Source organism: Cryptomeria japonica, chromosome 6, assembly GCF_030272615.1.
Source record: "Cryptomeria japonica chromosome 6, Sugi_1.0, whole genome shotgun sequence".
In the NCBI taxonomy this organism is placed as follows: domain Eukaryota; kingdom Viridiplantae; phylum Streptophyta; class Pinopsida; order Cupressales; family Cupressaceae; genus Cryptomeria; species Cryptomeria japonica.
The window spans coordinates 189,797,621-189,812,901 of NC_081410.1; the positions used below are offsets into that span (position 1 = coordinate 189,797,621).

General features: G+C 34.0%; 1 protein-coding gene across 6 annotated transcripts; it reads left to right on the forward strand.

Annotated features, from left to right (window-relative positions):
- Positions 1-1,306: 1,306 nt before the first annotated feature.
- Positions 1,307-9,269, forward strand: LOC131077627 (inositol-tetrakisphosphate 1-kinase 4). 6 transcript variants are annotated; one of them, XM_058015166.2, is made up of 12 exons: positions 1,310-2,037; positions 4,895-4,976; positions 5,322-5,354; positions 6,221-6,341; positions 6,553-6,645; positions 6,785-6,904; positions 7,011-7,184; positions 7,313-7,368; positions 7,945-8,029; positions 8,191-8,315; positions 8,458-8,493; positions 8,959-9,269. In XM_058015166.2, exons 1-10 carry the CDS (start codon positions 1,754-1,756, stop codon positions 8,310-8,312), a joined length of 1,170 nt encoding a protein of 389 aa, XP_057871149.1. In that variant the 5' UTR covers positions 1,310-1,753; the 3' UTR covers positions 8,313-8,315; positions 8,458-8,493; positions 8,959-9,269. The 6 variants fall into 6 exon arrangements, 5 of the variants coding, with proteins under 5 accessions (XP_059063273.1, XP_057871150.1, XP_057871149.1 ...); XM_058015165.2 differs by having other exon boundaries at positions 8,458-9,269; XR_009113609.2 differs by having other exon boundaries at positions 1,312-2,037; positions 8,191-8,493.
- The last annotated feature ends 6,012 nt before the right edge of the window (positions 9,270-15,281 follow it).

Sequence of the window (15,281 nt, forward strand, 5' to 3'; positions counted from 1 at the left end):
GCTTTATTATTACTTTAATTGACATAATTTTCTATAACAAAGATTGCGTCTACAAACAATTGTATATGTTTTTTAATCAACCTTTTGAATCACTTAGTCCATCACCAAATCACTATCATTTAAAACCATAAACTAATTATATATTATAAAAACATTCTCTCATCCATTCAACTCATTCTATATTTATGAATGAAACTAACTCGACATATTTTATGACTATTCTTTAATCCCGTAAGCTACTCAACATCTTTCTATATATAAATATGTAAATAAATTTTATTACCATTCTAATTGACATGCATTTTCTGCAATCTATATAGTATTTAAAAGATTGCTTCTACAAATAATCAAGGGAAGTGTACTAATAGTTGTTATAGTTAACTTCGCGCACCTATAGATTCTAAATGGTACATTGGATTTCAACGATTTTTTTGTTGTTGTCTCTATATGCGACTTAACTGCTTATAGCTATTATTCTAGGTTTTGGGTAGTAATGACACATGTTGTGGGATTCATTATGCATGCAAGGGTCAAAAGTTGTTATTTCAAATTATTGCTCAATACCTACTTAAAGATGCCTCAATAACCATCTCAAGAATTGCCGATACTTACACACAAATGTCCTAGTAGTCGTGTACTATGAGTACCAATAATGTTACACAATTCTTCCAATTAAAGTCTACAAATTCTAAGAACTTAATGTACAAGTGGACGGTTATTAATGCATGTGAAATTGAATAATAAGCTTTTTGTTATCATTTTTTTGATTTCTTTATAATCGTTAATTGTGAGGTTAGGTAAGCAAGGAAAATCACTAATTGTGAAGTTAGATGAACAAGGAGTAAAAGGTAATTGAAACATAAACGATAACTAATACTCTTCCCTTATATACTTTGGAATTATACTTCATCAATCACAAAAATTACTATAATATAATAATATAAACTATTAATAAATATTATTTAAAGCATTTCATCTATTCAACTAATTCTATTCTATTAATAGGGTTGAAATCAACCAAGGAAATTCCAAGCATGTCCTCATCCATTCAACTCATTCTATTCATAGGAGAGGAAATTCAAAGCATTTTTCATCCATGCAATTCATTCTATTCATACGAGGTAAATTTGCACTACCCACGGCCTCCCCTAATGACGACAAGTGGCAACGAGTAACATGTGTTAAAAAATTAAACATCAAGCGCCACACAAATATTTAGTAAGGCGCAAAAATCTGAATGACTAACTCAACCTTTCCCCAACGGCCAAAAATAACCCCTATCATAGTCAACCAGGTAAAAACAGTCCTTACGCTATAAAATGTTTTTAACGCCTTTACTGCTTTGTAAAAACACAGATTATTGTTCTCCCTACTTAATAAGGCATCGGTAGAGCTGGATTACAACCATTTCTTGGCCGTCTTTGTATTGGTTTTCGTTTTTTCCTCTGCATTAATCGGTGGTTCGGAGCCGTTTTTTCTTTGTTAAATTCCGTTCACATTTTGAGCAAAGCCCACGAATTTCATAGATGGCTTAACTCCCCGAAATGATAAGGATTCTCTAGTAGACCAAAACTTTTCTTGGTTGGCCTTGATAATCCAAACATTTCATTTGGGTACCTCTGGAATTGATTGGCTCTGGGGAAAAATCAGTGCAAACCCTGAAAAGAGTCTTGGAGAATTGATACAAATTCAACTTGGGTATGTGAATAGAAACCTATTTAGAGATTTGTGTGCATTGGGCTTTGTGGGTGGCATGAGGCTCGAAGGTGAAACGGTGATGGTGACTTCTAGGGTTCCTGTTGTGGGGGATTGGGGGAGAAGTATCAAGAAAGAATCCGTGCAGGAAGTGCTGTTGAGGAGAGAAGACGACTGGGAGAGTGCTTCTGATAGGGAACAGAGGATGTTGCAAATGTGCCCCTCCTCAAAAACTAGTTCCAATCATTTGGTTGGTGCTCAGCAGAAGTTGGTTGTAGGGTATGCCCTCACATCTAAGAAGGTTAAGAGCTTTTTGCAGCCCAAACTCGAAGGACTGGCTAGGTAAAGCCTTCTCCTTTTGGATCTCTGATGTTTTTCTTGGTTTTTGTTTTTACATTAGATTTTTTCTATTTTAATTAAAAAGTTGAAATAATGTAGCCTTTTTCTCCTTTAATTGGAAATCTTTTTTTGTTTTCGTTTTTCTTTGTTTTTTTGGGATGTTTTGGGCATCTCTTCCGTCAAAGGTTTGGTACAGTTACTGCCTTGGAGAATATTCCTACCTGCAATGAAGTTTTTGAATGCGGTTCCAAAATAGACGGTAGGTGTATAATGGCGTATTTCACAAGTGCTAATTGTCTGTTATCTTGCATGTTAAAAAAAAACTGCACTTTTAACTGGAAGAATTTGGTTTGTTGATTCTTTCAATGTGCTGTTCTATTGCAATATTTATCAATGATAAGGATCCCCTAATTTTGAATGCTTGGTGAAGATTTTCCCTAGTTTTCTAGCTATTTGTTCATCAAAATTTGGTTCAGGTGTAAATTTTCGTTCTGCTATCCTTGCATTTCGAGAAAGCGTGAGGTTTCAAAGTTATTATGTGTGAAATGTTTCTTCTTACTGCTTGAGAAAATAGTCAATGTATATCATAATTCAAGAGTTATAAGCTGGAGTATTTTAGTTTATGCACGGAATATTTTGTTGAGTTATCTTTACCTTTTTGTTTTGGCATGATTCAATCAAATATTTTGGTTCAGTCGATGTCCTGAACACGGAAGAGAATTATTTTTTCTGTCATTGAACTTCTTGCGGAAATTAATATGTTAAATTAGAGATGGGTGCGTGACGTTTTTAACTTGAATGCTTCTGGCAAAAGCCAAAGTCTATCATTTTGCTAAATTCCAAAACTCCATTGTTTTTCAATTGGAAGGATCTCGATTCGGTTGGAATCATGAACATGGTAGGATTTATTTTCTGCCATTGAGTTGTTTGTAGGAAGTAGTGGGTTCTAACTTTTAAATAAAATTGTGCCTGATAATGTTACTAGAGCACTTCTATTTTACAAGTAGGAAATTTATTTGTCTCTTTAATTCCAAAATCTGCCCTTTTTTCCCGAAGCATAAACGTATGGGTCCTGCTGATGGCCGGAACATGGTGAGGGTTCTTTTTCCCGCTGTAGAAGTTTTTGGGAAAATCTTAACCTCCAAATGAGTAATGGGTTAATGAAATATGTTAGTAATCTCATTAAGTTCAAAAGGTTGGTTCTGTGAATTGGAAGTATATTTTATTCAGTTAAGTCCTGAATGTATTGGTAGACTTTTCTTTATACGCTATAGGCACGGATTTATTTTCACCAAGTATTCATTGTTTGTTATCATGCTGAGTTCAGTCAAGCTGTTCTTTGAATAGAAATAATACGTTTTAGTTTTGCAATCTAGAACTGGTTGGATAATTTTTCCTGTATGTTAATGGAACAAAATTTATTCACACATTTAATATGTGCAGCAGTGTACTGTGTCTCTTTTTTTCTATATTGAACGCTGAATGGAATATTTAATAGTGATCTTATAGCCATTGAAGATTTCAGAAACTTAATGCAATTTGTTAATGTTACTCTAGTTTATATGTGGTGAGAGTATACTAAATATATACTGGTATATAGGCTGCGAAATAGCTGGTATACAGCTTCCTTTGGGGTCATAAAAATATACATTTTCTTATTTTGTATCGGTAATACTTTGGTGTTTTCCCTCTATAGCAATCTTGGTCATCCAGTGTTCTATGGTTTTTTTGGGGCCCGTCCTTGAGCTTCCCCTAAAAGTCATATTAGTTTGTTTGCATGGACGTCACTTACATCATTTTCTTAATATAGATGGAATATGGTTTGGTAGATTGGTGCTGCACTGGATGCCTTATTCCTCTGTGTTTGCTGGAATTACAATTTCAAGGAGTATAATAATATCGAGTTTTATTTTACATGGAGAGATTCTATTTTGTTCTATATGAAATTAGATTTGATTTTTGCAGAAGTGCATTATTGTTAATCAAGTGTACCCTTCAAAGTATTCTAGGCTACTGTTTTGTTCTTTAATTTAAGATGCATTTATAACATGTGGTGGAAGGATATCAACAATATTATGATGTAGAGCTATCTGAATCTGGTTTCAATGCAGTGTGGTATTTTTTGTAGGCTCCATACTAGGTGTTATGAGGTCTACCGTGAATTTTTCATTTAAGCAATATATCTTTTTAACATATGGTCCGATGGAGGTTTACAATTTCTTATTATATAATCTTTTTTCTTGCTGTCAGTATGAGCTTACGAAATTTACTTCTACTGAATCTTGATTTCTGTTCACAGTTGCTTTTAGTGGTGATTGCGTGTTAAAAAGATGGAAATGCTAGATCTGTTTTTGTGATTTTTTATTTTCAAAGACTGACTTAAGAAGATGATGCATCCTTCAGTTACTGTTATAGAGTCAGCATGTGAGTCAGTGTGTGCCATCCAGTGGCAGCGCATCTCTTCATAGAAGGGAGGCAGTTTTTATCGAGATATAAAAAGTTATTAAGAGAAACTTTGATTTTCTCTTAAAATTTCCTTCTTGACAGATTGTTTGGCAAGTCCTGTATGGTAACAGTGCTATATATTATTATCTGTTTCCTGATTGCTCAAATAGTAAAATACTTAGATTTACCATACTGTTTGGGAAACCACTTTCACGATCTTACAAAATGATGCGTTTACTTAATGCAACTACAGAAAAGCGCATATGCTTAGCTGGTCCAATAATTGCTTAATTGCTTTATTGATATTTGTATATTCTATTGCTTGCTATTCTTCTTTTTTTTATTATCTACAATTTTAATTTTCTAATGTAATTTTTATTTTATTTGCATTGCTGTTGTAATTTTTCCTTTGCAGGAAAAAAGGCATTACATTTGTTGCAATAGACCGGAACAAACCTTTAGATGAGCAAGGGCCATTCGATGTTGTCTTGCACAAGGTGAGTTGATGTTATCTCTACTTATTCTATGTTTAATATTAGTTGCATTCTGGGTCATAGATTTAAACTGGTCCTTTTTATGTTTATCTGCCAAGCATGCATATAAGACCTTGGGTGTTTTGTATGTGATTTTGGCATCAACTTAAGGAATTAAAGGAAAGAACAGGTATGGTCAGCTAAAGTTACTGTTAATTGTGTGGAAATGCTATTATTTACTTGGGAGGTTTTATTCATTTTAAGAAAATTGACTCTCATAAATGTATCTTTCATTTTTTTTGTCTAAATCGTCTTGGCAAGCTATTTTGTGGCTACATATATCTTGATATATTTTGCAACTTTATGCAGCTGTCAGGAAAGGATTGGCGACAGATTCTGGAGGTTAGTATGATTTTTGGCTTTTGTGAATATATATTTGCCATTTAATATGATTTGAATCTTGCCCAAAGAAGATTAGCAGTATAATGCTTCTTAAATGTGAAATGAAGCATATAATGTCTTAGCCGGGGAGATTTTGAAAGCTTGCTTACTCTTTTAGTGGGTTTTTGTGAATTACCTGGAGGCATATTCTTTTGTTTGCTAGTTTGGTGTGCTCTTTTGAATGCTGATGAATGAGCAATCATTCGTTTCTTGTTTACTCATATTATTCATTCCCAAACAGTTCTCTACGTGTCCATGGTTCTTGGTTTTGGCTCTCCGCCATGCATTGGGAAATCATACATAAATGGGTATAGGAAAATTATAATGAGATGTTGATTATTGTCATTTTGAAATTACTGTTTTTACTTGTTTAGAGTTTAATTGTTGCAAATTCTTATCAAGTGGAAGATATCTAGCTCATGATTCTTGTGACATGGATGTGGACCTGGTCAGACAATTATTCAAGGGCTATTATATTACATGATTCAAACCATGTTTAAGTCATAAGGTCCTTAAAACAATCTTGTATTTGAAATTTGAAATTAACCTTACAATCGATATCAAGGAATTATGTGTAGGTAGCATGCCTTCTAAACTTTAAGGCTTCACATGTGTCACAAATTCTACAAACGTGTAGTTAACAAGGGGTAATTTCCTTGGTTGTCTTCTTTCGCTTGGGACTTAATGAGTCGGTCTTTATATTCTTTGTGTATTTGCATATGCAATATTTGTTTTCTATGATTTGTGTCCTTTTTCCTGGGTTGAAACTGGAGTGAGATAAAAGTATGCTCAACTTACTATGTAAGGTATCTATTTTGATTTTGCAGGATTATAGGAAGGAGCATCCAGAAGTAATAGTTCTTGATCCTCCAGATGCAATACAGCATTTGTATAATCGTCAGTCAATGCTCCAAGATGTTGCTGCTTTAGACCTGTGTGATCATGAAGGTAGGTAACTTTCTTTTTCGTTTTTTTCTTATCTTTATTTTCATTTTTTACTTTTCTTTCATCTATGTTCACTGTTTAAACACTGATAGCGAGTTTTTAAATATGTAGTTTGAATTTTCTTTCTTATGTAATGCTATTCACTTTTCTTTGCTGCACTTTAGAATCTGTATTGAGTAGATGAATGTGAACTCATTTTTGGTTGGTGTGCCAGGTAAAGTCGGTGTTCCAAAGCAACTGGTTATAACTGGTGATCCAGCATCAATTCCTAACGCTGTTTCCAAAGCAGGGCTAAAGTTGCCGCTGGGTAAGCCTACTTGTTCATATTATATACATAACTTGCACATATTTTGTCTGTCCTGGAATTGACTGCAATTTCTTATTATTACAAAGAAACAGTTTGGGTGTCATGGCAACATTTTTATATTTTGCTATGTTCTTTGTAGTGGCCAAGCCATTAATGGTAGATGGTACTGCAAAGTCACATGCGTTGTCACTAGCATATGATCAATTCAGTCTCTCAGAGTTAGACCCTCCTCTTGTGCTCCAGGAGTTTGTGAATCATGGTATTTAATCATTGGTTTCATCTTGTATGGTTCATTTTGCATTTGGTTATGCTCATTCTATTTGGTAGTGCTATTTCATGAACCAAGCAATTTGACATGATAACAGGTGGCGTGCTTTTCAAGGTATACATTGTAGGGGACACTATTAAAGTAGTGCGCAGATTCTCTTTACCTGATGTGGATGTAAGTGAATCTTCGGGCTATGGAGTGATTCCATTTCCAAGGGTGTCAAGTGCTGCTGCGTCAGCTGATGATGCAGATTTAGATCCATGTATTGCAGGTAGGGATTTTTTTGAGCCTAATGTGTTGGATGTGATATGCTTTTATGTTTTATATTTGATTTCGTGATATACATTTTTTTAATGTGTCTTGTGCTTCATGTGTGCCTCATTTTAATGCATCATGCAGAGTTGCCTCCAGTCTCTTTGCTCAATAAACTTGCAACTGAACTCCGGCAAAGACTTGTAAGTTAGGCCTTTAGGGTCAAAAACATTCTGATCAATTTTTTATTTAGTCTTCTGAGTTAAGGCATAAGGTGGGGTGATTTATGGTGATTGGTTTACAGTGGTAATGTGTCTGGTGAACCTTGTAAGACAGTTATTGGATTTATCGAAAAGTGCTGTTCATGGCAGTGCTGAGACACCCTTTTAACACTTTCATTTTATATCTCCTGCTGTAATATAGACACCCTTTTAACACTTTCATTTTATATCTCCTGCTGTAATATAGTCTAAAGCATGCTTATGGCATAAGGTTGGGTGATTCACGGTGATTGTTGTACAGTGATAATGTTTATCAGGTGAACCTTGTAACGCCGTTCACTATAGTTGTACTATTTTAAATTGTTTTAGGATCTATTATTTGTACATCTTTGTAACTTGGCTTGGAGATGTCTGAGGCAAATTGTAGGATTACTAGAATGCTATTGGTTATTCTTTGAGATGATAATTTGTTTCTTTCCAATGATGCAAATCGCTTGGTCCTAAAACTTTGTGTACATTTTTGGCTTGGTTTAAATAAATATTTTAAATGTGATTCAGGGACTTCGACTCTTCAATCTTGACATTATACGTGAGCATGGAACAAAAGACAACTATTATGTTATTGATATCAATTATTTTCCTGGTATGTAGTTCGTTCATCTATGTTCTAATGTTATTGTTAAAATGCTATTCATTACTGAAGTTTAGATTGTCTCGTTATTCCTTATTCTTTTTAGATGCATTTTAATAAAAATTCCGTCCTCTGCTGATATTTTGGTGGCATATTTTGCCAATTAATGACAGGCTATGGAAAAATGCCTGGATACGAGTTTATTTTCACAGATTTTCTCTTAAGCCTTACACGAGGCAAGCAACACAAACTTCCTGGAGCTGCTATTTGCTCTGTGGACAGTATCAACTGCTGATAGGTTGACCAAGAATTCAAATTTCATGTCTTCCCTCTTGTTTTGGGTTGCTAATATCAGGCTCATGTATAGGAATTTCACAGATTCTTCCAGTATGACAGAGATACAGCATTGACTCAATTTCTGGATGATATATTTTTTCCAGATATCATCACTTTGCATGGCCCAATGCATTCATCAGGTATCTTACTTTGCTAAAGGGTTCATGCCTATTGTATTTTGAGTGCAAAGCTTTTTTCTTGCAGAGGTCATCTCTGTCTCTGCTTAAATCAGAATTTAGGATGGGTGGAGGCAGGTTCTCTCAGGCAATCCAGAGTCATAAGCGAAGGGAAGTGTAACTACAATTCAAGATTCTTAACAAGATATTTTTCCTTTCGAGGTTAAATTTTCAGAAGAAAAATATAGCCTTGCTCTCCAATTGTAAATGAACTACATTTGGTTGAATATTTACAGTTCTATTCTCTGCGTTCCTGACGTGATGATTTGTTAGATTTCTGGGTTTGCACCATCTAGCCGCCATTTTTTGTTGCACGATTTTAATTTGATTCGTGTCATGTTTATTCTTAATTCACCTACACTAATTTGAAAATGCTAAAACCTCGGAAATATAGAATGCCAAACCTCTGAATCAAGTTTTCTTTTGCAGCCTTTGCAGTTGGCCTTCACTTGGTCATGGATTGTCCGTCAAGGCAAAATCACTGTTTCTATGTATACAGACATTCTCATTTGTGTGGCCTGCACCCTTAGCTGGCAAGCAAAGATGGATTTATTTTGCATAATAATTCTATTAATTATTTTGCATCGAGAAGGTTATTTGTTTTATACTGTGTAGTATGTTGCATTCTGGTAATCTTCTTGGTGCTGAAGTTCTTGTACATATTTGTAATCACATTATTGATTATTCACATTGTTCCAGATTTGTTCTATTGATTATTATGAAATCATGTTATTCTTATATTCTGGATTTGTTATATTGTTTATTCGGGCCTTTTTATTGACGCTTGGGAGAGGTAACTGGTGCAAATTTGTTAGTATCAATTTTTTTAACGATTAGTAAGAAGTGGCGCCCGTATGTCTTTCCAGTGCTAAAGAAATATATGTATGTAAATATATGGAAAAGCACACTGGGAATTAATTTGTTTTCCTTACCAAAGGGATCTCTGGTGCAGTAACTGCAGTTGACTGTAGTTGCTTTGTGTTAATCAATTTTTTTCTTCCACAACTTCTGGGCACAAAGACTGAACTTTGTTTTTTCATGCATGCGGTAATTCAATGCCGCACTTTTTATGTACTGAACTGGGATCTATATTTAGAAAGAAAATTGAGATGATGATACGAGGTGCGCACAGTACCATTGCATCCTGGAATATGTCTCAGCCAAGGCGAAGATTTGAAAATGATTTAAATTTGTATCTTCATAGCTATATAAATAAAAGCTAAATTTCTTCATAATACTACACTAGTGATGAACTCTATAAAAATGGGCAATATGTAGAAAATACCGTAAGGTTTAATCTCGACCACTGCGACTTTGTTTCCAACGGCCATTCATTTGAATTCTCATGTAAGGCCCTAATTTGTCCCTGCATTGATGATCTAGGAAGGATGACAGCGTTTATACGCTTAAGAGAACTTGTACTACACTAGTTTTTTTTTAATAAAAAACGAGGATAGATGATGAACTCTAAAAAAAAGGGCTAATACGTAGAGAAAACCGTAAGGTTTGATCTCGACCACTGCGACTTTGTTCCCAGCAACCATTCATTTGAATTCTCGTGTACGGCCCTAATTTGTCACTGCATTAATGATCTAGGAAGGATGACAGCGTATACGCTTAAGAGAACTTGTTGGATCAGTATCGTTAAGAGCTAGGTAGATGGATGGCTTTGAGCAAAGTCTCAAAAACATCATGCGTAGATAGATAATGCAGGTTCTACTTCTTTGTTCCTCCCTAAGTCTGAAGCCCTTACCGTGCACCCTAAGCTCTTAATCACGATTTTTTAGGGTTTCTAAATCTTTGGCTTAAGGTTTAAGCTATTGTTTCTATAGTTTCATTAAAATGCAGAAGGATTCAGTAGAATGCAGAAGGATTCAGTATGCGCACAAAAGTATTAAAGCTTTTGGTAGTAATGAATTTATGAAGAATGCAGAAAAGTATTGAAGTGGTCATATTAAAGTGGTCATTTAGAAGTGACACTTGGTACCAATTTATAGATGTCTCCTCTACCTCAAAATCTGCACAATTATTCCAATACATATTTGGCTTAAGGTTAAAGCTATTGTTTCTATAGTTTCATTAAAATGCAGAAGGATTCAGTAAGCTGCAGCTTTTGGTAGTTATGAATTTATGAAGAGTAGTTATGAATTTATGAAGAATGCAGAAGGATTCAGTATGCGCACAAAAGTATTAAAGTGGTCATATTTGTCTATAGGTAGAAGGATTCAGTAAGCTGCAGCTTTTGGTAGTTATGAATTTATGAAGAATGCAGAAGGATTCAGTATGCGCACAAAAGTATTAAAGTGGTCATATTTGGTTTAAGGTTAAAGCTATTGTTTCTATATTTTTCATTAAAATGCAGAAGGATTCAGTAAGCTGCAGCTTTTGGTAGTTATGAATTTATGAAGTATTGAAGTGGTCATATTTGGCTTAAGGTTAAAGCTATTGTTTCTATAGTTTCATTAATTAAAATGCAGAAGGAGTTTCATTAATTAAAATGCAGAAGGATTCAGTAAGCTGCAGCTTTTGGTAGTTCTGAATTTATGAAGAATGCAGAAGGATTCAGTATGCGCACAAAATATTAAAGTGGTCATTTACACTTGGTACCAATTTATAGGGTTTCTAAATATTTGGCTTGAGCAAGGGTTTCTAAATATTTGGCTTGAGCAAGGGTTTCTAAATATTTGGCTTGAGCAAGGGTTTCTAAATATTTGGCTTAAGGTTAAAGCTATTGTTTCTATAGTTTCATAAAAATGCAGAAGGATTCAGTAAGCTGAAGGTTAAAGCTATTGTTTCTATAGTTTCATTAAAATGCAGAAGGATTCAGTAAGCTGCAACTTTTGGTAGTTATGAATTTATGAAGAATGCTGAAGGATTCAGTATGCGCACAAAAGTATTAAAGTGGTTATTTATAAGTGACACTTGGTACCAATTTATGGATGTCCTCACCACCTCAAATAGATGTCCCCTCTACCTCAAAATCTGCGCAATTATTCCAATACATATTCCTCTACCTCAACTGTTTTCTACCTCAAAATCTGCACAATTATTCCAATACATATTCCTCTATTTCAACTGTTTTCGCCAAATCTTATACCTCAAAATCTGCACAATTATTCCAATACATATTCTTCTATTTCAACTGTTTTCGCCAAATCTTATGTAGGTGTGTCATGGGTACCAATAAAGTTGTACAATTCTTTCAATTAAATGTTAAATTTTTTTAACTATTACAAGTAGAAGTGGATGGCTATTAGTACATGTGCAAAAATTTTAGTGGACTTTTTAATTATTATGTATGTATTAGTTTTAAGTGGATGGCTATTAGTACATGTTTTTTTAACTATTACAAGTAGAAGTGGATGGCTATTAGTACATGTGCAAAAATTTTAGTGGACTTTTTAATTATTATGTATGTATTAGTTTTTTTAAAGATAATAATTGGGAGTTAGGTGAGACAGGAGAGACAGGAGAGACAGGAGTGAACAGTTGATATAGATTAGGAACAATAAGTTGGTATTTATGTATCGATTTTTATTTTTTAAAGATAATAATTGGGGGAAATTTTAGTGGACTTTTTAATTATTATGTATGTATTAGTTTTTTTTAAAGATAATAATTGGGAGTTGGGTGAGACAAGAGTGAACAGTTGATATAGATTAGGAACAATAAGTTGGTATTTATGTATCGATTTTTTTTTTTTAAAGATAATAATTGGGGGTTAGGTGAGCCAGGAGTAAGTTATGGACAGTAACCGTAAGGAAAATCTCAATTTATTGAACATGACGTGTTCCATTAAATGATGCATTAAGTTACATTAATAACTTAATAGACATTGAGATCAATTTTAAGTGGCATTGAAATTCTTGGCTAGGGAAATTATCATCTCAATATAGGTGATGTATTGACGAAAGTGAAAAGGAGGGCATTATGAAAGAGGGGTGAATAGTAAATGTACATGTTGAATGTGCAGGAATAAGTGTGAGTGGGAGTAGATAATGATGGATGATGAGCGGGGGTCATGCCAAGAATGTTCCATGTATTGTTTGGCAATGCATTTGATACATTACGCTAATGTCATCACAAGTTTAATTGGTAAATGGCAGTCATTAATGTACTGTCAAGCATGTATTTAAAGTATTTTAAAGTATATGGACATCTCTCCAGAGTCCAGACATCTCTCCAGAAGGTTTGTGTCCTTTTATGATCCCCTTTTCTTGTGATATTCACCGATGGATTATGAGTTTTAGAAAGTCACAGTGTAGTGACCATCCATGGAAAATAGTCATCACCTTGCAAAATTCACTATGTTTATTAGTGGTAACGATTTCTATCCGGTTAATTGTTGTTTTTGTTGGTTCACTGTTTGTTAGAGATGGGTTGTCTCTGGCATGTGAAGCTAAAGGTGGTCTCCGCAGGTCTGACAGAACGGCGGTTGCAGCACACACTTTTTTGTCCTGTTATGTGGTTTTGTTTATTCCATTTTTCATGGTATATGTTTCATCTGTTTCATCTGTATTATGATTTTGTTGTTGTTGTCCTGTTATGTGGGTTTGTCTGTTCCATTGTTCATGGTATGTGTTTCATCTGTTTCATCTGTTTTATGGTTTTGTTGTTCTGCAAAAGGTAGGACCCTTGCAATAACATTAGTTTGAAGGTGAAGGTGAAATTACTCAGTCTTAATCCAGATTGTTCTGTGTATTGGTTTGATAGAACAATCGATTGAATGAAATATTCAAAAGGAAATTATTGGTTTGAAGTACTCTTTGGGATTCATGAGTTTTCTCTATCCAATGAGATTCGCACCAAGCTACCAAGTCTTATAGGGTTTTGCCTCTTGTAATTACGAGAATCAACTGGAGACCCAAATACTAGAAAAGCTTTTTGGCAGCCAAACCTAATCTCAGTGTCACAATCCTTCCTTGCAGGAGAGACTGCCGTTGTTATTTTTGACAGGGTGAAAATAGTCGACTATTTGTAACCCATTTTGAAAGGAAGTAACGAATTCTTACAGTAACCAGTGACAGCTGCAAATAATTGTGCTTGGATGACTTGTTTAGGATTCTAAATCCATTCACTGTTAGTGCCTTCATATTGTTCGATTTACGCCTAATCAAAATTAAACTTTAATTATATCAAGTTTGATTTGTGTCTAATGTTTGCTTTCCCATTTTTGTGGGAATAAATTTATTTGTTCTCCTAACTAGATATTGGGAGAAGACAACGTGATTCTTTGTTGTCAATGGGTCTGGTGGTCATGGAATTGGAGAATCCTGTGATGATCGTGCTATTTTTGTTTTTTTGAGTGACTAGTACATTTGGGTCATGGTGGGTCTGTATTTATGATCAAATTTTTAATTTGTTTAACACACGACAGAAGTAGCAACTTATTGTGGGAGCAAATTTTATTATTCCCTGGGCGAGCTATCTGTTGGGAGATGAATTAAATATAGATCTGTGTGCTGGTGCCAATGGGTATGTTTGTTGGTCATAGAGTTGAATCTTCTATGTTCTTGTGTCATTGTTTTTAAGTTATTCAGATAATCAGATGAGCATAATAAGGTAGTATCTAATTGAATGGTTAACTTTCTTTACAAAATGCTGTAAAGCTAATACATTTTTTAAAACTTATATCTGATAAAAATTGATGAAATCAGAAAGTTAAATGAAAATGTAAAAATTGGTTGATTTGTAATTTTCTTGATTTACATTTTTCATTTTTAACTATGATATCTAATTAAAAACAACAGATAAAGACCTCATTTTTCATTTTCAACTATGATAGCTAATTACATTTTTCATCTTTAGTTGTAGCTTAATTGGTGGCTCCTTTATCTCAGTTTGTTGACTATGCATCTTCAAATGCACATGAGGCATATTATTGCTCTTAATTACGGAAAATGGTCTTTTACTCTCTGTTGAGGCCGCCTTTTTCATCATTTTTCGACCCTTTCCATCATTATGCTTGCTATTTGTGGGGTGGCCTAAAGCAAAATATTGGAGTGGTTTTTAACAATTTTTTTTAAAGTAAATTTTGTTTTTCTAATTTTCATCTCTAAGGACATTTTTCTTAATATATAATAAGATAAATTTGTTCCTCATTTTAAAAGAAGTGAAAGAAGTGCCAATTGTTGCCATGATCTTTTACTTTAGTTCATCCTTTTCTTTAAGAGAGGATTTCCTTCTAATTCTTTAACCATGGGTGAACCAAGTTTGTTTCAATAGGTATTAGGAGTGGTCTTTTACTTTAGTTCATTCTTTTCTTTAAGAGAGGATTTCCTTCTAATTCTTTAAACATGGGTGAACCAAGTTTGTTTCAATAGGTAGTAGGAGATTTTTATTGTTGCACATTAGGATTTAGAAATAAGCCTTTGAAGAGGGGGCAAGTTTAGGATGTGAATGTTATTTCTATTGTCGGGACTTATATTTTTAATGCTATCATTTTTTATGTTATTTGTGGTAATAATCTTTTGAAGAGGGGTCTAAGTTTAGGAAAATGCTATTTTTTATCGTCGAGTCTTATATTTTTTATGTTGTCTATGGTAATAAGCTTTTGAAGAGGGGGTTAGGTTTTGGATTTGAATGCTTATTTAATTGTTTTTTAAATGCCTGGTAAACTTTTTAACATGACTGACGATGTTGGCATGAACACCCTCTGGCTACACGTGAAACACATTTGCAAGGCCACAAATAGGGAACCTCATCCCCACACTTAATAGGAATTTTATGACCTAATTCTTGTAAGAATATAG

What these genes read in the sequence shown, in the direction of transcription:
- LOC131077627 (XM_058015167.2), top strand. Translation starts at nt 1,754, where the DNA reads ATGAGGCTCGAAGGTGAAACGGTGATGGTGACTTCTAGGGTTCCTGTT. An exon ending in AAACTCGAAGGACTGGCTAG is followed by an intron (nt 2,038 to 4,894) that starts GTAAAGCCTTCT and finishes TTTCCTTTGCAG; the next exon opens with GAAAAAAGGCATTACATTTG. An exon ending in TGATATCAATTATTTTCCTG is followed by an intron (nt 8,030 to 8,190) that starts GTATGTAGTTCG and finishes AATTAATGACAG; the next exon opens with GCTATGGAAAAATGCCTGGA.